Source organism: Oncorhynchus kisutch, linkage group LG12 (genome assembly GCF_002021735.2).
Source record: "Oncorhynchus kisutch isolate 150728-3 linkage group LG12, Okis_V2, whole genome shotgun sequence".
Lineage (NCBI taxonomy): Eukaryota > Metazoa > Chordata > Actinopteri > Salmoniformes > Salmonidae > Oncorhynchus > Oncorhynchus kisutch.
The window spans coordinates 18,482,300-18,504,340 of record NC_034185.2 but is presented as its reverse complement, the minus strand read 5'-3'; the positions used below and the strand labels follow the sequence as shown (position 1 = coordinate 18,504,340).

General features: G+C 41.0%; 1 protein-coding gene across 6 annotated transcripts in view; it reads left to right on the top strand.

The window, feature by feature from the left end:
- LOC109900647 (mRNA-capping enzyme-like) overlaps window positions 1–22,041 on the top strand; it is a 138,216-nt gene that overhangs the window by 90,084 nt on the left and 26,091 nt on the right. For all 6 annotated transcript variants that reach the window (XR_004211890.1, XR_004211891.1, XR_004211889.1 and 3 more), the window contains one exon: window positions 9,193–9,261. Coding sequence is in view for 2 of the 6 variants with exons in the window: in XM_020496368.2 (XP_020351957.1) it covers window positions 9,193–9,261 (69 nt within the window). In the remaining 4 variants the exon portion in view is untranslated. The remainder of the gene's footprint in view (window positions 1–9,192; window positions 9,262–22,041) is intronic.

The window sequence follows — 22,041 nt, the reverse complement described above, 5'->3', positions numbered from 1 at the left end:
ATATTTTTGTTAAACAGAAAACCCAGACATATGGCAGCAGATCCACAAGGTCTGCCATGAGAGGTGACTGTATAGTTCCCCTAAGGAAAAGCACCTTTAGTAAATCTGCATTCTCTGTGAGAGCTTCCCATGTCTGGAATACACTGCCATCAGACACACATAACTGCACCACATATCACACTTTCACAAAATGCTTGAAGACATGGCTAAAGGTCAATCAGATTTGTGAACATGGTCCCTAGCTGTGTGTTGCCACTCCATGTTGTCTGTTGTCTGTAGCTTGTGAGGTGTGGAAACACTTTGTTGCTTTTATGAATTTTGTCTTGCTGCTTTTTGTTTTATGCTGCTCTGTCTGTATGCTACGTCTTGCTTGTCCTATGTTGCTCTGTCTGTATGCTATGTCTTGCTTGTTCTATGTTGCTATTGTCTATATTGTAATTGTTTTTAATAACCTGCCCAGGGACTGCGGTTGAAAATTAGCCGGTTGGCTAAAACCGGCACTTTTACTGAAATGTTGATTAATGTGCACTGTCCCTGTAAAAATAAAAATAAACTCAAACTCAAACATAGGTACTAAAGATTTTCAACGCTGCCAAGCAAATCCTGCAGTGACCATAATCTTAAACTAAACTATCTGGCCCTGAGCCTTTCCATTAGCCTCAGATTGTACTGCTCTTGACTGCTCTTGTTTTTTTAAGACTATTTTCATTCAGATCAGCTAGCCGATTGTAATATTAGAGCTCAGAGTAATTGAGTTTCTACGGAAGCCTGTCTCTGCCTCCTCTCTTGGCGTTGCCTCCGCCAATATGGTACTGTAAATTCTTTCTCTGAACATCTGTCGTACAGTCATTGTTAATCAAGTAGTTAGGCAAACCCAGAGTCATATATTAATACATTCTATACATGGCTCTGGGCAAACTTCTCTGCTCTCTCCATGTACCTAATGATGTGTTGTTTTGGTCTTTGACCTAAGCATAAACTGTCAAATTGTGTGCAACTGGGCATTGATGTTTGCAACTTGATTGATGCATTATCAATTACTGTGATTAGTGCTTGAAACTGATAAAGTAAGACGATTAGTGTTTCAAAATTCCAGGAACTTTCAATAAATTACCTTGTTTTCCCGGTTGGAGGATTCCCGGAATCGGGTGGGAATAATCAGGAATTCCGGAGTCTTCCAAAAGTTCCCTGAGTTTTTTGCAACCCGAAACGATATCATGGCAAAAAAAAAAAGCGTATTAGCTAGTCAGAGAATAACTACTGGGCTTAATTTTTTTGAACATTGAACAATATGTTGACCTTTTTGAAACAACAATTTCTTTCAAAAATAAAACACCATATTAAATAACAGAATAATGTCTTAAATGTTCCTTATGAAAACTCATGAAACTCGGAGCATACACAATTATTTACAAATCTATTACAACTGTTTTAAAATGTAATTAGAAACATATCAGGGTTAATTGGCTCAACTATGGCCATAATATTGGGTCAATTTACATTACATGTTAGCCATTTAGCCTACACTCTTATCCAGAGCCACTTAACAAGAGCAATTAGGGTTAAGTGCCTTGCTCAAGGGCACATTGCCTGAATTTTCACCTAATCTGCTCTGGGATTTGAACCAGCGACCTTTCGTTCATTAGACCTATGATTCATTACAGCTACAGTGCATTCAGAAGGTATTCAAACCCCTTTTTCCACATTTTGTTACATTACAGCCTTATTCTAAAATGGATTAAATACATTTTTTCCTCATCAACCCACACACAATACCCCATAATGACAAGACAAAAACAGGTTTTTAGATTTAAAAAGAAAAACAGAAATACATTATTTACGTAAGTATTCAGATCCTTTGCCATGAGACTCGAAATTGTTGCATACTGTTTCCATTGACCATCCTTGATGTTTCTACAAGTTGATTGGAGTCCACCTGTGGTAAATTGAATTGATTGGACATGATTTGGAAAGGCACACACCTGTCTATATAAGGTCCCACAGTTGACAGTGCATGTCAGAGCAAAAACCAAGCCACGAGGTCAAAGGAATTGTCCGTAGAGCTCCGAGACAGGATTGTGTTGGCACAGATCTGGGGAAGGGTACCAAAACATGTCTGCGGCATTGAAGGTCACCAAGGACACAGTGGACTCCATCATTCTTAAATGGAAGAAAGTTTGGAACCACGAAGACTCTTCCTTGAGCTGGTCGCCCGCCCAAACTGAGCAATCAGGGGAGAAGGGCCTTGTTCATGGAGGTGACCAAGGACCCGATGGTCACTGTGACAGAGCTCCAGAGTTCCTCTGTGCAGATGGGAAAACCTTCCAGAAGGACAACCATTTCTGCAGCACTTTTTCAGGCCTTTGTGGTAGAGTGGCCAGATGGAAGCCACTCCTCAGTAAAAGGCACATGACATTAAAAGGCAAACTCCTGCTTGGAGTTTGTCAAAAGGCACCCAAAGACCATGGGAAACAAGATACTCTGGTTTGATGAAACCAAGATTGAACTCTTTGGCCTGAATGCCAATTGTCACGTCTGGTGGAAACCTGGCACCATCCCTACGGTGAAGCATGGTTGTGGCAGCATCATGCTGTGGGGATGTTTTTCAGCAGCAGGGACTAGTCAGGATCGATTGAAAAGATTAACAGAGCAACGTACAGAGAGAGATCCTTGATGAAAACCTGCTCCAGAGTGTTTGGGACCTCAGCCTGGGGCGAAGGTTCACCTTCCAACAGGACAACAACCCTAAGCACACAGCCAAGACAACGTAGGAGTGGCATCGGGACAAGTCTCTGAATGTCCTTGAGTGGCCCGGCCAGAGCCCGGACTTGAACCTGATCGAACATCTCTGGAGAGACCTGAAAATAGCTGTGCAGCGAAGCTCCACATCCAACCTAACGGAGCTTGAGAGGATCTGCAGAGAAGAATGGGTAAAGCTCCCCAAATACAGTGTGTAACAGACAGACCTATAAAATGTTTAGGAGGGAAGTTTGGTAGGGTGACCTGATGTGTAATAACTATGAAAATAATTTTGTCAAACAGATTTTGGATCCCGCAATGCAGTTGGCATCAGTTGCTGGGAATGCTTGTCTCTTTCCAATGATCCTGCCGACCACGGATAGGTCTGAGGAGCTATTTGACGTCGCAGCTAGCTTGCTATATATCAAGCTAGCGGGGTTTGGCCTCCCGAGTGGCGCGGTGGTCTAAGGCACTGCATCGCAGTGCTAGCTGTGCCACTAGAGATTATAGGTTTGAGTCCAGGCTCTGTCACAACCGGCTGTGACCGGGAGACCCATGGGGCGGCACACAATTGGCCCAGCGTCGTCCTGGTTGGCCGGCAGGGATGTCCTTGCTAGCGACTCCTGTGGCGGGCCTGACACAGTGCACACTGACACGGTCGCCAGGTGTATGGTGTTTCCTCTGACACATTGGTGCGGCTGGCTTCCGGGTTAAGTGGACATTGTGCTTCCGGGTTAAGTGGACATTGTGTCAAGAAGCAGTGCGGCTTGGTTGGGTTGGGTTGTGTTTCGTGGGACGCACGTCTCTCGACCTTCACCTCTCCCGAGTCCGTATGGGAGTTGCAGCAATGAGACAAGACTGTAACTACTAATTAGATACCACAAAATTGGAGAGAAAGGGTTAAAAACAAACTTGCGGTGGTGACCTGAATGTAGAGACATTGCTTACATTTGCTATGACAGGCTCATTATCCACCCTCCTTATGACAGGCTCATTGTTGTTCTTTTGGGGTGTTATAGGCCATCAAGTGCCAACAATCAGTATCTAAATAATACGTGTGAAATGTTTGATAGTGTATGTGATGTATCTGGAGGCGAAAGAAACGAACACCTGTTTAGGCGAGGTGCTGGCTTATTATATCCTGATGAAGACAGCTTGTCTGTCGAAATGTTGGATATTAGGTTATTAAAGTATTGCATCTGAGTTATTTGAGTGTGCAGCTCTCCTTTTCTTTTTCAAGTGTATGTGATGTAAACAGAGAGGTCTACTTTCTTGGGGACCTGAATATTGGCTGGTTTTCATCAAGCTGTCTGCTCAAGAGGAAGCTTCTTACTTTAACCAGTGCCTGTAGTCTGGTTCAGGTTATTAATCAACCTACCGGGGTGTTTCAAAACACTACAGGAACAAGATCATCCACATATATCAATCATATTTGTACTAATACTGTAGAACTTTGTTCTAAAGCTGTATCCATACCCATTGGATGCAGTGATCACAATATAGTGGCTATATCCAGGATTTTGTATTTTTATTTACTTTGGGCAACAGTTGGTCCACTCTGGACTCCAAAGGCAACAAGCCCACCTCCCAGAACACCTGTACCCCTATGTGGGTCCTAGGGGGGACATTCAGCATATACCCGATAACATTATTTTGCATGACCTGCATTCTCTTTTTCAGCTTTTTTGATAGCCCACTATACCAAGCAGAGCAGGCATAATCAAAATGACACTGAATCAAGGTTGAGACCAGCAGTTTCTTAACTTTTAATGGTAAACTATCTAGTGTTACGATATAAATATTTCAATTTGTTTGCCATTTTAGTAATCGTTTTTGCAGCAATCAGGCCTCCAGAAAGGGATTGATCTAGGTTCACACCAAGATAAGATACTTGTTTTAGATTCAATATCCTTGCCTGCATAGTTTACTGTTATCTTGTCAGCCCTAAGCAATCTACATTTTGTTTAAACCAAAATCGACTCAGTTTTTCCCAAATGTAGTGACAATTTGTTGTCAGACAACCAATCTCTAACAAAATGCAATTCCTTACTCAGGGTCTCCTCTATGTAAACTGTATCCTTCCCAGATACCAGTATGGCTGAATCAGCTTAAAGCAAGAGTTTTCACTTTACTGTATCTGGCATATCATTAACATATATATATATATAAGAAATAAGAGAGGCCCTAAAATTGATCCCTGCGGTACTCCACAGATATTTCTTTGGCCTCTGACAGAACATCGCCAACATTATATACTTGTGTTCTGTTGGTCAGATAAGACCTAAACCAATACACTTCTACATAATTTAGACCCATGCATGTCAGTTTCATTAGGAGAATATCATGGTCTACAGTTTCAAAAGCTTTCTGCAAGTCTACCATGACCATACCTGTATAGTTCCCCCCCTCACTTTCCTGCTTAATGTGGTCAAAAAGGTAGATACGGCAAGTATCAGTGGAATGAGCTGTTCTGAAGCCAGATTGTAGTTCAAAAATAAGTTTGTGCTCAAGAAGGTATCCCTGAAGTTGGAAAGCCAAAGTTTCAACAGCTGGGCCTAAAACAGTGTATAAGAGTTCACACAAAATATTTTTTGTGACTCTTATGTGGATGATTTTACAAATATTTGTTTGTCTGATGTGATTAATGAGAAGCATCCAGATGTTGCACTTGATGAATTTATGAAGTTGCTTCTTCCAATTATTGATAAACATGTACCTGTTAAGAAACTGACTGTTTGGAACTGTTAAGGCTCCATGGATCGATGAGGAATTGAAAAACTCTGTGGTTGAAAGAGATGGAGCAAAAGGAGTGGCTAATATGTCTGGCTGCACATCTGACTGGCTTACTTAAAATGAAATTATGGGCAGGAAGACAAATTCAACTCCATCTTTCATCGAATCAGATGGCTTATTCATCACAAAACCCTTTGATGTTGCAAATTATTTTAATGATTATTTCATTGGCAAAGTGGGCAAACGTAGACAGGAAATGCCAACAACAAACAGTAAGCAATTTTATTCATGCATAAAAAAACTAATAATGAAAGAAAAGCATTGCAAGTTTGAATTTTATAAAGTTTGTGTGGGAGAGTTGGATTTTTTGTTGTTATTGATCAATAATGACAAACCTACTGGCATTGAAAACTGATGGAAAGCTACTGAGGATGGTAGCTGACTCTATAGCCACTCCTATCTGTCATATTTTTAATCTGAGCCAAGAGGAATGTCTTTGTCCTCAGGCCTATAGAGAAGGGCACTCAACATGTACTGCACTGACACAAATGACTGATGATTGGTTGAAATAATTTGATAATAAGATTGTGGGAGCTGTACTGTTAGATTTCAGTGCAGCCTGTGATATTATTTATCATAACCTATTGAAAAAATGAATGTGTTAAGGCTTCTCAACCTCTGCCATATCGTGGATTCAGAGCTACTGTATCTATGTAATATAAAACCAAGGGTTTTCTTTAATGGAAGCTTCTCTAATGTCAAACATGTAAAGTGTGCTGTACTGCAGGGCAGCTCTCTAGGCCCAATACTATTTTCTATTTTTATCAATGACCTGGCATTAAGCAAAGCATGTGTGTCCATGTATGCTGATGGTTTAACCATATACGCATCAGCAACCACAGCTAATGAAGTCATTGAAACCCTTAACAAGGAGTTGCAGTCTGTTTTGGCCTGAACATCTCTAAAACTAAGAGTATTGTATTTGGTACAAACCATTCCTTAAGTTCTAGACATCAGCTGAATCTGGTAATGAATGGTGTGGCTGTTGATCAAGTTGATACTAAATTACTTGGTGCTACCTTAGATTCTAAACTGTCATGGTCAAAACATATAGATTCAATAGTTGTAAAGATATGGAGAGGTCTGGCCATAATAAAGAGATGCTCTGCTTTTTTGACACCACACTCCAAAAAGCAAGTTCTGCAGGCTCTAGTTTTGTCTAATCTTGATTATTGTCCAGTCATGTGGTCCAGTGCTGCAAGGAAAGACCTAGTTAAGCTGCAACTGGCCCAGAACAGAGTGGCACGTTTTGCTCTTCATTGTAATCAGAGGACTGATATAAATACTATGCATGCCAGTCTCTCTTGACTAAGAGTTGAGGAGAGTCTGACTGCATCACTTCTTCTTTTTATAAGAAACATTAATGTGTTGAAAATCCCAAATTGTTTGCATAGTCAACTTACACACAGCTCTGACACACACACTTATCCCACCAGACATGCCACCAGGGGTCTTTTCACAGTCCCCAAATCCAGAACAAATTTAAGAAAGCATACAGTATTATATAGAGCCCTTATTGCATGGAACTTCCTTCCATCTCATATTGCTCAAATAAACAGCAAACCTGATTTCAAAAAACAGATAAAACAACACCTCACGGGACAACGCCTCTCCCCTATTTGACCTACATAGTTTGTGTGTATGCATTGATATGTAAGCTACGTGTGCCTTTTTAAAAATGTATGTATTGTCATTGAGCTGTTCTTGTCTATTGATGTTCTGTATTATGTAATTCTGTATTATGTTTCATGTTCTGTGTGGACCCCAGGAAGAGTAGCTGCTGATTTGCAACAGCTGATGGGGACCCTAATAAAATGCCAAAAAATACCAAACCCACAAGTGTGAATTTGATTCTAGAGGGGGGATCATAAATAGACTAATAATGTGGCTAGGGTGTAAGGGCAGACTTATGTCATCTTGTCTTCAGGATATTTGATCTATTTTCTTTATTTAGTCTGATCAGTGAACCAGTTCTCATTTTCCCAGTGTAATCACATATTTGAAATCTGATATACCTACTTTGAAAATTAATTATATGAGGCTTTGTATTTTTGCTGCCATTCATGGACAGTGTTGAATAAGTCATACAAATAAGCGTTGGATATTAAATGCTCCAGGAATCAAATATCGTTTTTTTTTAGTATTGTGCACATGCTAGGCAGAGATGGTAGGGGGACTCGCATCTCATAAACACATATTTTGTCTATGTAGAGTAAGATGATGTCAAGGATCTTCAACTAGAAGGCATAAACCACCTGAATATTGATATTCATTCTATTTGTCTTGAAGGTTGGGTGATTTAGAGAAATTAACATTTTCAAACACCCGGCATTTGGGAAACATAGATCAGGATTTTCATCCAGCCCTATTTTAAAGAGACAATTCACCCAAATTACAAAAGGTTTGTCCTTACCCTGAAAGCAGCCTATGGACAAGGAGACTGCGATCTATGATTTGGTTGCCTTCTGTCATCCAACCATTAATATTAACATGTCCTGTGCAGAGCCTTGGTGTAGTGGTAACACTCCTGATACGTGTCACATACACGTTTCCACCTGACAACAGGGATCACTCCCTGCTTCCAACCTTCCCACTGTTTCTACCATTTGCCTGCCTCACTATTTCATGTCATTACAGTCTGAATAAAGTGTCAAAACACCTAAAAAAATATGTTTACCAAAATATTAGCATACTTTCAATTTCATCCCCCAAATCTCTCAAGGTAATAAAGTCGTCAAATTTTGAGTTCATTTAATTTTCAAAGCATCCTGAATACACCTGACCTGTTTATTTTCTTTCTTCTTTTTTACCCTGGATCTAGACCTAAGCCATTTCAAAATACATATAATTACAGGAAATTAGCTTTAAAAGTAAACATTTTCCTGTGGGAGGACCCCAATGCCCCATCAAAGGTTGTGCCAGGGGGTAATGAAATTCACATAGCAAATCTCACTCCATGCATTCTTCAAAATTTGGCAGCCCTGATGTCATGTGTAAAATAGTTTAAAAAAAAGTTTTTCTACTAAACCTCCCTTGCACTGCACTGCATTGTAGCACCTTTTGCATAGTTGTTTCGGTGAGCTGGCCCTCATCTGCTCTGATAGCAAATTATTCCCATAGTTCGCTTCTAGAGCCAGTTTTGTCAAGCTGTGGGCGTAGAGATATTTTTGTTATAAGCTCTCTCTTTCCTCTGCGCTTGCTCCCCAAAAGTGTCTTGCGCTGTGTCAGCTGCATGCGCAAGTAGCCTGACTAGCTTACTACTGCCTCCTTAAAAATATTCAGACAAATTACTAGACAGTCTCGATCCTCTCAATCTGTATGGCGTGAGACACATTTGACAGAAGTACCTAAAGTAACAAAAATGATTGTACTCGTATCTAAAAAGTACCGAAGTTTCGGTATACTGTGCAACACTACCCTACATAGTGCACTACTTTTAACCCAAGCCTTACTATGCCCTATAGGGCTCTGGTCAAAACTAGTGCACTAAAAAGGAATAGGGTGCAATTTGGGACGTAGACTATGGGTTTCTGTGTGTTCTTATAGTTGGCTATAGATGTCATTCTATTCCCCAGACTCCAGCTTATTTTCATTCCTTGCTGTACAGTGTTACAGTATCTGTCCTGTTGCTGATGAAATCTCCTGTTGTGTTTTTTTCAGCTCCTGGAAGGCCGCTTCGTGTCCCCGGTCAGCCATGAAGTCAACGACCTTATCTTTCAGCCTTGCGGGGTGAGTCTGTCTTAAACACTGTTATTTGTGTCAGAGTCACTGGCCTGTCTCTACAGGCTGATTGCACCGCAGCACCAACTTTTTAACGACCTCCCTCTAATAATAAGACAGCGGGGTAGGACTCGGCCCTCAGGTCTCTGGAGAAATGTATTTTTCAGGCTCACTCTGTGTCAAAGTCACCTCTCTTGTTTGTTCCTGTCATTGTGAAGGAAGGGAGGGATGCCCAAACCTGCACTCTGACAGTCAACAGGTCCAGTATCTGTGTGGAACAGCCACTGTCTACACAATAAAAGGTGGAAGATAGATACACCATCTCTGCTTTGTGTTGGAGGGAAATATCCATCTCTCCCGGGCACCACTGTAACGATGTTATGATGATGTTATTATTACAGCAGCGGTCCCGGGGAAGATTACCCTTATCTGGGGCAATATTCCTGGTCTTCGATCATCTCCCTCCCTCAAAGAGACACCGTATCCCCTATTTGGATTGTTTGAAGAGGATGTGTTTTTCTCTGGGGTGGCAGGTAGCCTAGCGGTTTAGAGTGTTGGGCCAGTAACCGAAAGGTTGCTGGTTTGAATCGCTGAGCCGACTAAGTGAAATTATGTCAATGTGCCCTTGAGCAAGGCACTTAAGCCTAATTGCTCCTTTAAGTTTCTCTGGGTAAGAGTCTCTGCTAAACCAGGGTTTGCCAAACTCGGTCCTGGGGCCCCCCCTGGGTGCACATTTATTTTTTGCCGTAGCACTACACTGTTGATTTTCAAATAATCAAAGCTTGATGATGAGTTGGTTATTTAAATCAGCTGTGTAGGGTAAAAAAACAACACCCAGGGGGGCCCCATGACCGAGTTGGGAAACTCTGTGCTAAATGACTCAAATGGAAATGGAATACAACATGGCTCTGTACATAGTAAATTAATTAGCACAACATCATCACCTTAGGCACATGACAGATGGTGTCTTCACAGCGTAATGGAAGTGATGGAATTCAGAGAGAGACGTGATGGCGATAAGTAGAGGTGGCGTGCAGCCGTGCACACCTGCAGGCACTCAGAATAATGGGGCGCATGGAGGCAGAGTATTTTACATATAAATTGCTGACTCAGCATCTTTTCTCTGATGGTGCACATTGTGTGTCAACCCCATCTCTTCCAAATCCTGATGAAGTACTACCTTCAGGAATTCTCTAGTTTGGTGCCACAGGTGTTCAACATCATTTTCATAAAAAATATACTCAACTCAGTCTGTTCTTTAGTCAGCTGCTACGGTAGGTGTCAAACAAACTATCAAACCGTGTCTATGTATTTAACTACCTCCTCTCTGGTGTTGGGTGCTATTTTTCTCTGACCTCAGGAAAGTTTATGTTCTCTTCTCGGGGGTTCTCATTTATTTGCTATCGGGAGCCTTGTCTTCTTTATGACGGTGTGTTACAATATTGATATCCCTGGTCCAGCTGCAACAGCAATGTCATTGATAGTCACTTAAATTAAACAGCATGATCATTACAAAGGTGCGTGTTGTGCTGTGGACAATAAAATGCCACTCTAAAATATGCAGTTTTGTCACACAATACAATGCCACAAAGGGGGGTGGGGGGCCTGGCTCCCAAGTGGGTGGGCCTTTGCCCTCCCATGGCTGTACCCCTGCTCAGTCATGTGAAATCCATAGATTATGGCCTAATTTATTTATTTAAATTGACTGATTTCCTTCTATTTTTTACCTTTATTTTACTAGGCAAGTCAGTTAAGAACAAATTCTTATTTTCAATGACGGCCTAGGGTTAACTGCCTGTTCAAGGGCAGAACGACAGATTTTGTACCTTGTCAGCTCAGGGATTTGAACTTGCAACCTTTCGGTTACTAGTCCAATGCTCTAACCACTAGGCTACACTGCCGCTGTAACTTAGTAAAATCTTTGAAATTGTATCATGTTTGTATCACGTTTATATTTTTGTTCAGTATAGAAGGGATGTAAAATCCCTAACTAGGAAATTATATAGAACCTATTCCCAACTAGGAAATTATATAGAACCTCTCCCCAACAAGGAAATGAGGGTAGATTTGGACTCAAGCTAAAAATCAAACCTGTTTGCCAGCCAATATCCCTTGAGCTGAATGTGCCTTTAATCAATTGTCACACAATCACAGGTGAAATGTGGTAAATGGATAATAGAGAAATATTTGTGCCGGAGGGAGAGCTAGTCCAGCCCTGCACCTGCTAGAAGAGCAGCTTTTCAAATCATGTTGTCATACAGTCCAGTTTAAGCCTGATGAAACACTTCCCTATGGGCAAAACAATGGCCATGGCATTGTCTTATTATCCAAGTTGTCAGATTAGATTGCCACTCAAGTGACCGTGCATCGAGGAATCAAGTTTGGCCACAAGATAACAGCGTCAGCCATTTTTAAGTCGGTCCATTTTGTCTGAAAGCAGCAGCAATCTGAGATCACCCACCTGGGATTCATTCAGCTTTCCCCCAGCCTTTACAGCACGCTCTGTCTGAATCCTCCTCTCTGTAAAACCGTTTTGGTTTTGCATCGCTCTTTCATTTCAGATTTTATAATGGTGGATATGAAAATCTCAGTACCTATCAGTTAGTGGGAGGCAGGCTCCTGGGTGTGCTGGGCTGGGAATGAGATTAGGCTGCAAACTAGAGGTTTGGAGGGGTGGCAGCAGCCCCGCACTGCACCGGAACACAAATGCAGATTTGCTGGCTCTCTGATGTGAACAGGCATCTCTTTCAGGGGAACTAATTGATGTGTCATTTACGTTATTATCACAGAGGTAATTTCCTGTTCTCCCATTATAGCCAGTCACAGTGGGTGCTCCAAAATGGGACCCTATTTCCTTTATAGTGCACTACTTTTGACCAGAGTCCATAGGGCTCTGGTCAAAAGTAGTGCACTATATAGTGAATAATAGAGTGCAATTTGTGACACAACCACTGTGTTTGCCTTATTTCCGCTTTGGTCCTGCCCCCTCGTGTGTTCCCTATTTTTTGACAGTTCCGGCTTGGGAATCTTTCAGTTTTCTCAAAGCCATTTTGTGGTTGGCTTTGGAGAGTAAGCTCCACTTTAGGAGTAAAGGAGGGCTGTGGAAAATACTGATTCCATTCCATTTTCGGTGATCATTTTCGGTGATCATTTTGCTGTTGCTTTAAAGCCAGGAAGACTGTACAGGTATTTGCCAAAATGAAGTCAGGTAGCCAAGTGGTTAGAGCATTGGGCCAGTAACCGAAAGGTTGCTGGATCGAATCCCCAAGCTGACAAGGTAAAAATCTGTCATTCTGCCCCTGAACATTGTTCCCCAGTAGGCCGTCATTGTAAATAAGAATTTGTTCTTAACTGACTTGCCTAGTTAAATACTTGTTGAAAAGAAAACAAAGAGAGGGAGACTAACTAGATAACCAGCCAAACTACACCTATTTTTATTTGCCATCTCGCTAGTTAACTATTTAGCTATTAGCATGCATTAATTTCATTGTCATGTACTAAAATATCTTTCCACTGCCACTCGTGTGTTACTGCAAATGGCAAACACGCATTTGATTTGGGTGCACATGTAATGAAACTAATGCTGCATACTCCAGTTTTAAAACAATCTCTTAAGTGCTCAAAATTGGCTAGAATTCTCCTCTATTCAATACTGGCCATGTAATTCTGAGAAAGTAAAGAAATATTCTTAGACTACCCAATTGTCAAGTAACTCCTATGCTGTCAAGATCACCCCTGAACACTGAATATTTTAACTTTACAAATAGATAAACATCTTAGTTCGCTACATCGCCCTCCTTAGCCATTTGATCCCTGGCTCATTGAATAAGGGATTTTGTTTTTAAAGACAAAAGTATTTGGTTGTAATTGTAATGTTGCACGGTGGCCAGCCATTCCTGGAATCCTCCAGGAGAGTCCAGGAGAGATACTGAGTGTTCAGGCTTTTGCTCCAGCCCTGCACGAACATACCACATAAAAAAAAAAAAACATTTTTAAATCAGTTACTCAACAGGACCTTGATAAACTGTGTTTGAGCAGGGTTGTATCAAAAGCCTGTAGCTCAGTAGCTCTCCAGATGGAGGGTTGATGGACCACATGTGTTTCATACAGTAGCCTAGTGCAGTATTTTACTTTGTGGGGGCTTAAGTGTCTTGCTCAAGGGCACAATGGCCAGACATATAATACATGGGATCAGAGACCAGCAGCCGTCCATTATCAATACCAGTGATAATAACGTTGGGTTATTTTGTGAAATGGTTCCTTGTATCATGCAACACATTTTTCAGTCACCTTTTTGGCCCATGGTCTTAGCACATTTTTTGTGGGGGGGGACAAGTAAGAAATTAGTCCTACTTGTCCGTAATATAAGTGGATGAACAAGTTAATGTCAAGCCCTGCTTGTAAACTGTACATTGTACAGTATAAAAACATCCCTAGCCAAACATAACAGTCTCTTGCTAGGTGCACAGTTGAATTATAGGGCAACTACAGCTTCCCCAACATTTTCGGGGGATTGTTCCCAGACTTCAAAAGTGGTCTCCTGATGTGGTTTAATAAGCGGTGGACTTAGAACATCATCTATTTGTAGTTTTCAATCAAAAATAGTGTGATTTTGAGAGTGAAAACCTGAAAAATATAGGGGAAACCTGGAAAAACTAAACTGGGAATGTTTTTTTTTAACCAAAAGACAAAATTGATTTTATAGGGCTCTACAACTTAGACAAAATCGCTAACACCCTTTTGAGATTGTGTAAAGGTTACATTTTTCCTACGAACAATCAGTGTAAATCTGATATTGTCAAGTTAAAATGTTATTATTTATGTATGGAGGGTAGGTAGGCTACTTGCTGAAGCCACAAATTAAAGATAACATTTAATTGATGTTTGCGTCATCCGCTTTCCCGGCCCAGTATTCTTTTCATCCGTGCCAGTAGCTTTCAGTTGGCACAAATTCACCTGAATTATCAAGCTCTGCAAGGGCATGCTAATGTAAAAGATGGCTAGTCATTATTAGCCTGGTTCTGTATGGAATACAGGAACATTATGGGACACCGGTCAGGTCATTATCTCTCCACAGCAGCAAAGAATGATGCAACCAAATTATGTGCTGGTGCCATCAACTGAAAAGGTTGGTAGCACCAGTGCCACCAGGTGAAAAGTTAGTCTAGAACCCTGGTGTGCATGTGTCTGTCTCAGTCACCAGATCTCAACCCAATTGAATACTTATGAGAATTTCTGGAGTGGTGCCTGAGACGGCGTTTTCCACCACCATCAACAAAACACCAAATTATGGAATTTCTCATGGAAGAATGGTGTCGCATCCCTCCAATTGAGTTCCAGACACTTATAGAATCTATGCCAAGGATCATTGAAGCTGTTCTGTCTCGTGATGGCCCAACGCCCTATTAAGACACTTTATGTGGGTGTTTCCTTTATTTTGGCACTTACATGCACATCGTGATGATAATTTATAGACGTATTTATAAAAAAATAAGTTAATTGTTGAGTTTGTTGGATTCAGATGACATATGTACATACTGTTGAGAGAACAACTACTTGACCAACGTTGGTTCGATTATTTGAATTCCATTTTGTTCAGGGTTTTTTCTGTGAGCTCAATGTGCACATTGCACAGTTTCTCTACAGATAAATCAGATCCAGACTGAACTGTGCAATGTAGTTAGTGTTGTAGTTACCAAAAGGCCAATATTCTACATAGTTTAGTGCATAAAATGTGGTAATTAAACTACAAGGACCATAATCTATTGCATAATACTTGTCCGGTCTGTTTATTTAAGACTGCTAAGGAAGAGGCAGAAGAATGCACAATCTTGAGGGGATATAGAGAGCAGCTGTTGCCTCGCGAGGTATCTCTACCTGAAAATACATTATCTAAGTGATTAATAGTTGGTATTCAGCAGTCATAAAAGTATGCCTTATTTACTTTGAAGAACTACTAAATAGTGATTTTGTCAGACAGCATAGGAAGCAGCTCTATAGAGGTGAGATGGTGACTTGGAATGAAATGATAGTCATCAAATAAAACAAATGTAATGTACACAACAACTTAAATATTTGATTAAAGTAAAGTAATGTGAATAAATGGTGGTTGATAAGTGATAAGCCGCAATGGACCGTCACTATCATCATGGGACTATTATTCATTGTTTTATTCTGTGATTCAGTTATTTATTTTTTCTATAATCTTACTGAGCCAACTTCAAAAAGTACTAATAACTCAGCACTAGCCCTTGGGCACAACATGTTCCACAATGAATATGTTTGGCAGCCATCATTTGAATTTTCATTTGTAGAAATAACCTAGCCCTGCCTGGCTCCCCCACAATAAACCTCTGTCTGCATAGTCAATTGATGCAACCTAGCAGAGGGTCAGAGTGCCCTCTATGACTAAAGTCCAGTTCTATTGAGAGTCTCATTAATATTTTCAGGGTACCTGGTTCTCAGCACTGAATGAGAGGGGGATTGGATACACACTGGCCTTTTCCGAGGTTTGGATGCTTATGTGGTGGTCTGATGTGCGACCCAACCTGGCCGAGTTGCCTGCATAATGAGACTGAATGACCTTCTTCCCTGATCAAACCAACAGTGAAGTTCACATTCAAACATTCCATTAAAGAAGTACTCTTCATAGTTTGTGTTGATAAGCCTTCAGTGAACAGCCTGCCGTGATTGCTTTTCATCATGTGTGAATTGAACTGTCAGTGTGCTTTGAAGCTGTGGGCAGTGTGAAAATGTTTAAGACAAGTACAGGACAACAGACAGACAGCTGTCCATACCATCCATCTTGTCAGCAGGTCTCTACATTTCTGGAGGCCAATGTACTTCATTCTCACAGTTAAATTGAACATCTTACTTATATCACATCGCTGCATGAAATAAATTACTTTTCTAATTCAGACTTATGTCACCAGGAGGCTTATACATATTTCATGTGTTACTACATCAAGGCCTCTCTGCTCACCGAGTGATGCGTGTGAAATGTCCTGCAGAGAGAGATGTGTTAAATATCCTGCAGAGAGAGATGTGTGAAATGTCCTGCAGAGAGAGATGTGTTAAATATCCTGCAGAGAGAGATGTGTTAAATATCCTGCAGAGAGAGGTGTGAAATGTCCTGCAGAGAGAGATGTGTTAAATATCCTGCAGAGAGAGATGTGTTAAATGTCCTGCAGAGAGAGATGTGTTAAATATCCTGCAGAGAGAGATGTGTGAAATGTCCTGCAGAGAGAGATGTGTTAAATATCCTGCAGAGAGAGATGTGTTAAATATCCTGCAGAGAGAGATGTGTGAAATGTCCTGCAGAGAGATGTGTTAAATATCCTGCAGAGAGAGATGTGTGAAATGTCCTGCAGAGAGAGATATGTTAAATATCCTGCAGAGAGAGATGTGTGAAATGTCCTGCAGAGAGAGATGTGCTAAATATCCTGCAGAGAGATGTGTGAAATGTCCTCAAGAAAAAAGTGTTAAATATCCTGCAGAGAGAGATGTGTGAAATGTCCTGCAGAGAGAGATGTGTTAAATATCCTGCAGAGAGAGATGTGTTAAATATCCTGCAGAGAGAGATGTGTTAAATATCCTGCAGAGAGAGATGTGTTAAATATCCTGCAGAGAGAGTGGTCCTGCAGTGAGAGCTTAAGGATTGGACCCTTTTTTTTCATTTCCACCTAAAATGACATACCAAATCTAACTGCCTGTAGTTCAGGACCTGAAGCAAGGATATGTATGTTCTTGATACCATTTGAAAGGAAATACTTTGAAGTTTGTGGAAAAGTGAAATTAATGTAGGATAATTAGATCTGGGAAATGATAATACAAAGAAAAAAACATGCTTTTTAAAAATTGTATTCTGTAATCTTTGAAATGCAAGAGAAAGGCCATAATGTACTATTCCAGGTTAAGCACAATTCCGATTTTGGCCACTAGATGGTGGCAGTGTATGTGCAAAGTTTTAGACTAATTCAATTAACCATTGTATTTCTACTCAAAATGTTGTATCAAGACTGCCCAAATGTGCCTAATTGGTTTATTAATATATTTTCAAGTTCATAACTGTGCACTCTCCTCAAACAATAGCATGGTATTCGTTCACTGTAATAGCTACTGTAAATTGGACAGTGCAGTTAGATGAACACGAAGTTTAGCTTTCTGCCCATATCAGATATGTCTATGTCCTGGGAAATCTTCTTGTTACTTACAACCTCATGCTAATCACGTTAGCTCAACCATCATGCGGGGATGCACCGATCCCGTAGAGGTTAAATGTCTTGCAGAGAGATGTTATATGTCCTGCAGAGAGATGTTATATGTCCTGCAGAGAGATGTTATATGTCCTGCAGAGAGATGTTATATGTCCTGCAGAGAGATGTTATATGTCCTGCAGAGAGATGTTATATGTCCTGCAGAGAGATGTTGTATGTCCTGCTGAGAGATGTTATATGTCCTGCAGAGAGATGTTATATGTCCTGCAGAGAGATGTTATATGTCCTGCTGAGAGATGTTATATGTCCTGCTGAGAGATGTTATATGTCCTGCTGAGAGATGTTATATGTCCTGCAGAGAGATGTTATATGTCCTGCTGAGAGATGTTATATGTCCTGCAGAGAGATGTTATATGTCCTGCAGAGAGATGTTATATGTCCTGCAGAGAGATGTTATATGTCCTGCAGAGAGATGTTATATGTCCTACTGAGAGATGTTATATGTCCTGCAGAGAGATGTTATATGGCCTGCTGAGAGATGTTATATGTCCTGCAGAGAGATGTTATATGTCCTGCAGAGAGATGTTATATGTCCTGCTGAGAGATGTTATATGTCCTGCTGAGAGATGTTATACAGTGCCTTGCGAAAGTATTCGGCCCCCTTGAACTTTGCGACCTTTTGCCACATTTCAGGCTTCAAACATAAAGATATAAAACTGTATTTTTTTGTGAAGAATCAACAACAAGTGGGACACAATCATGAAGTGGAACGACATTTATTGGATATTTCAAACTTTTTTAACAAATCAAAAACTGAAAAATTGGGCGTGCAAAATTATTCAGCCCCCTTAAGTTAATACTTTGTAGCGCCACCTTTTGCTGCGATTACAGCTATAAGTCGCTTGGGGTATGTCTCTATCAGTTTTGCACATCGAGAGACTGACATTTTTTCCCATTCCTCCTTGCAAAACAGCTCGAGCTCAGTGAGGTTGGATGGAGAGCATTTGTGAACAGCAGTTTTCAGTTCTTTCCACAGATTCTCGATTGGATTCAGGTCTGGACTTTGACTTGGCCATTCTAACACCTGGATATGTTTATTTTTGAACCATTCCATTGTAGATTTTGCTTTATGTTTTGGATCATTGTCTTGTTGGAAGACAAATCTCCGTCCCAGTCTCAGGTCTTTTGCAGACTCCATCAGGTTTTCTTCCAGAATGGTCCTGTATTTGGCTCCATCCATCTTCCCATCAATTTGAACCATCTTCCCTGTCCCTGCTGAAGAAAAGCAGGCCCAAACCATGATGCTGCCACCACCATGTTTGACAGTGGGGATGGTGTATTCAGGGTGATGAGCTGTGTTGCTTTTACGCCAAACATAATGTTTTGCATTGTTGCCAAAAACTTCAATTTTGGTTTCATCAGACCAGAGCACCTTCTTCCACATGTTTGGTGTGTCTCCCAGGTGGCTTGTGGCAAACTTTAAACAACACTTTTTATGGATATCTTTAAGAAATGGCTTTCTTCTTGCCACTCTTCCATAAAGGCCAGATTTGTGCAATATACGACTGATTGTTGTCCTATGGACAGACTCTCCCACCTCAGCTGTAGATCTCTGCAGTTCATCCAGAGTGATCATGGGCCTCTTGGCTGCATCTCTGATCAGTCTTCTCCTTGTCTGAGCTGAAAGTTTAGAGGGACGGCCAGGTCTTGGTAGATTTGCAGTGGTCTGATACTCCTTCCATTTCAATATTATCGCTTGCACAGTGCTCCTTGGGATGTTTAAAGCTTGGGAAATCTTTTTGTATCCAAATCCGGCTTTAAACTTCTTCACAACAGTATCTCGGACCTGCCTGGTGTGTTCCTTGTTCTTCATGATGCTCTCTGCGCTTTTAACGGACCTCTGAGACTATCACAGTGCAGGTGCATTTATACGGAGACTTGATTACACACAGGTGGATTGTATTTATCATCATTAGTCATTTAGGTCAACATTGGATCATTCAGAGATCCTCACTGAACTTCTGGAGAGAGTTTGCTGCACTGAAAGTAAAGGGGCTGAATAATTTTGCACGCCCAATTTTTCAGTTTTTGATTTGTTAAAAAAGTTTGAAATATCCAATAAATGTCGTTCCACTTCATGATTGTGTCCCACTTGTTGTTGATTCTTCACAAAAAAATACAGTTTTATATCTTTATGTTTGAAGCCTGAAATGTGGCAAAAGGTCGCAAAGTTCAAGGGGGCCGAATACTTTCGCAAGGCACTGTATGTCCTGCTGAGAGATGTTATATGTCCTGCAGAGAGATGTTATATGTCCTGCAGAGAGATGTTATATGTCCTGCAGAGAGATGTTATATGTCCTGCAGAGAGATGTTATATGTCCTGCTGAGAGATGTTATATGTCCAGCAGAGAGATGTTATATGTCCTGCAGAGAGATGTTATATGTCCTGCTGAGAGATGGTATATGTCCTGCAGAGAGATGTTATATGTCCTGCAGAGAGATGTTATATGTCCTGCAGAGAGATGTTATATGTCCTGCAGAGAGATGTTATATGTCCTGCTGAGAGATGTTATATGTCCTGCTGAGAGATGTTATATGTCCTGCAGAGAGATGTTATATGTCCTGCAGAGAGATGTTATATGTCCTGCAGAGAGATGTTATATGTCCTGCTGAGAGATGTTATATGTCCTGCTGAGAGATGTTATATGTCCTGCAGAGAGATGTTATATGTCCTGCAGAGAGATGTTATATGTCCTGCTGAGAGATGTTATATGTCCTGCTGAGAGATGTTATATGTCCTGCAGAGAGATGTTATATGTCCTGCAGAGAGATGTTATATGTCCTGCAGCGAGATGTTATATGTCCTGCAGAGAGATGTTAAATGTCTTGCAGAGAGATGTTATATGTCCTGCAGAGAGATGTTATATGTCCTGCTGAGAGATGTTATATGTCCTGCAGAGAGATGTTATATGTCCTGCAGAGAGATAGGTGTTATATATATTGCAGAGAGCTGGCCACATGCCCAGGGAGGGTGCAGGGTGTGTGTGTCCCAAATGGCACCCTGTTCCCTATATAGTGTACTATCCTTTGGGCCCTGGTCAAAAGTAGTGCTCTATAAAAGGAATAGGGTGCCATTTGGCATGCAGCCAGGGTATGTTCAACCATGGAGCTCCTCTGTTTATCCTATCACCACTATTTGCCCTCCAGCTGAACCATCAGCTCCCTCAGTGGGTGTGCATCAATAGTCTCCTCTCTGTACTGGTGACAGGGAGAGCCAGAACCCCTGTTATTCTCTCCCTCTTATCTGTGTCACCACCAGAAAGGATGTGTCCATCCATCCATTGTGTAAATGGGGGATTGTGATTGTATTCCTTCTATTTTTAGGCCTGTCCCTGTCTGACCAGGCTATTCATTAAATGGAGCTTTCCAAGAAGTACAATCATGCCTGACCTCCTTATTGATATATGCCATTTCAGAGATGGGTATAGATGGATGGATTCTATATAGTGAAGCTACATCTCTCTCATTTTACAAATTATTTTCTCTCCCATAACTTGATGAAGCGTAGATTGACAAACAGTCTCTTTACAATTTCTCAAATGTACTGGTTATCGTGTGAGTAAGGTTATAGCGTTGATGTGTGTTTTATCATGTGTGATGTCTTCGAGCTAGCTGGTGTCTTGATGTAGTGGTCCGTGTGAAAGCACATTCTCCTCATGACATGCAGCCTGTCAAACATCCAGTTCTCTGGAGGTGCTACTGCATTGGAATAAGCTAAAAAGTACTTGTTTTGTTTAACTGCTTTAATTTGCTTCAAGGCAAACAATTTAGTATCCTAAAAAGACCAACTAATGTTAGAAGATTAACCCTAGTTGTGGGATTTTTTCATTAGCTTATGCTAAAGCGAGCAGAAGTCAAGGAAGGGTAGTACGTTTTACTGAACAAAAATGTACAGGCAACATGAAACAATTTCAACAAGTTACAGTTCATATAAGGAAATTAGTCAATTGAAATACATTCATTATGCCCTAATCTATGGATTTCACATGACTGTGCAGGGGCGCAGCCATGGGTTGGCCTGGAAGGGCATAGGCCCACCCACTGGAAAGCTAGGCCCAGCCAATCAGAAATAATATTTTCCCCAAAAAAGGCTTTATTACAGACAGAAATACTCCTCAGTTTATCAGCTGTCCGGGTGGCTGGTCTCAGTCGATCCCGCAGGTGAAGAAGCCGGATGTGGAGGTCCTGGGTTGGTGTGGTTACACGTGGTCTGTGGTTGTGAGGCCAACGACGTTGGAGGTGGCTTATGGTAGCAAAATTAACATTCAATTATCGGGCAACAGCTCAAATGGACAGTTCTAATGGACAGAATGCCAATTTCAAGCTCTTTTTAAACTTGAGACATCTGTGGGATTGTGTTGTGCGACAGATCTGCACATTTTAGAGTGGCCTTTTATTGTCCCCAGCGCAAGGTGCACCTGTGTAATGATCATGCTGTTTAATCAGCTTCTTGATATGCCACACCTGTCAGGTGGAAGGATTATCTTTGCAAAGGAGAAAATCTTTTATTTCA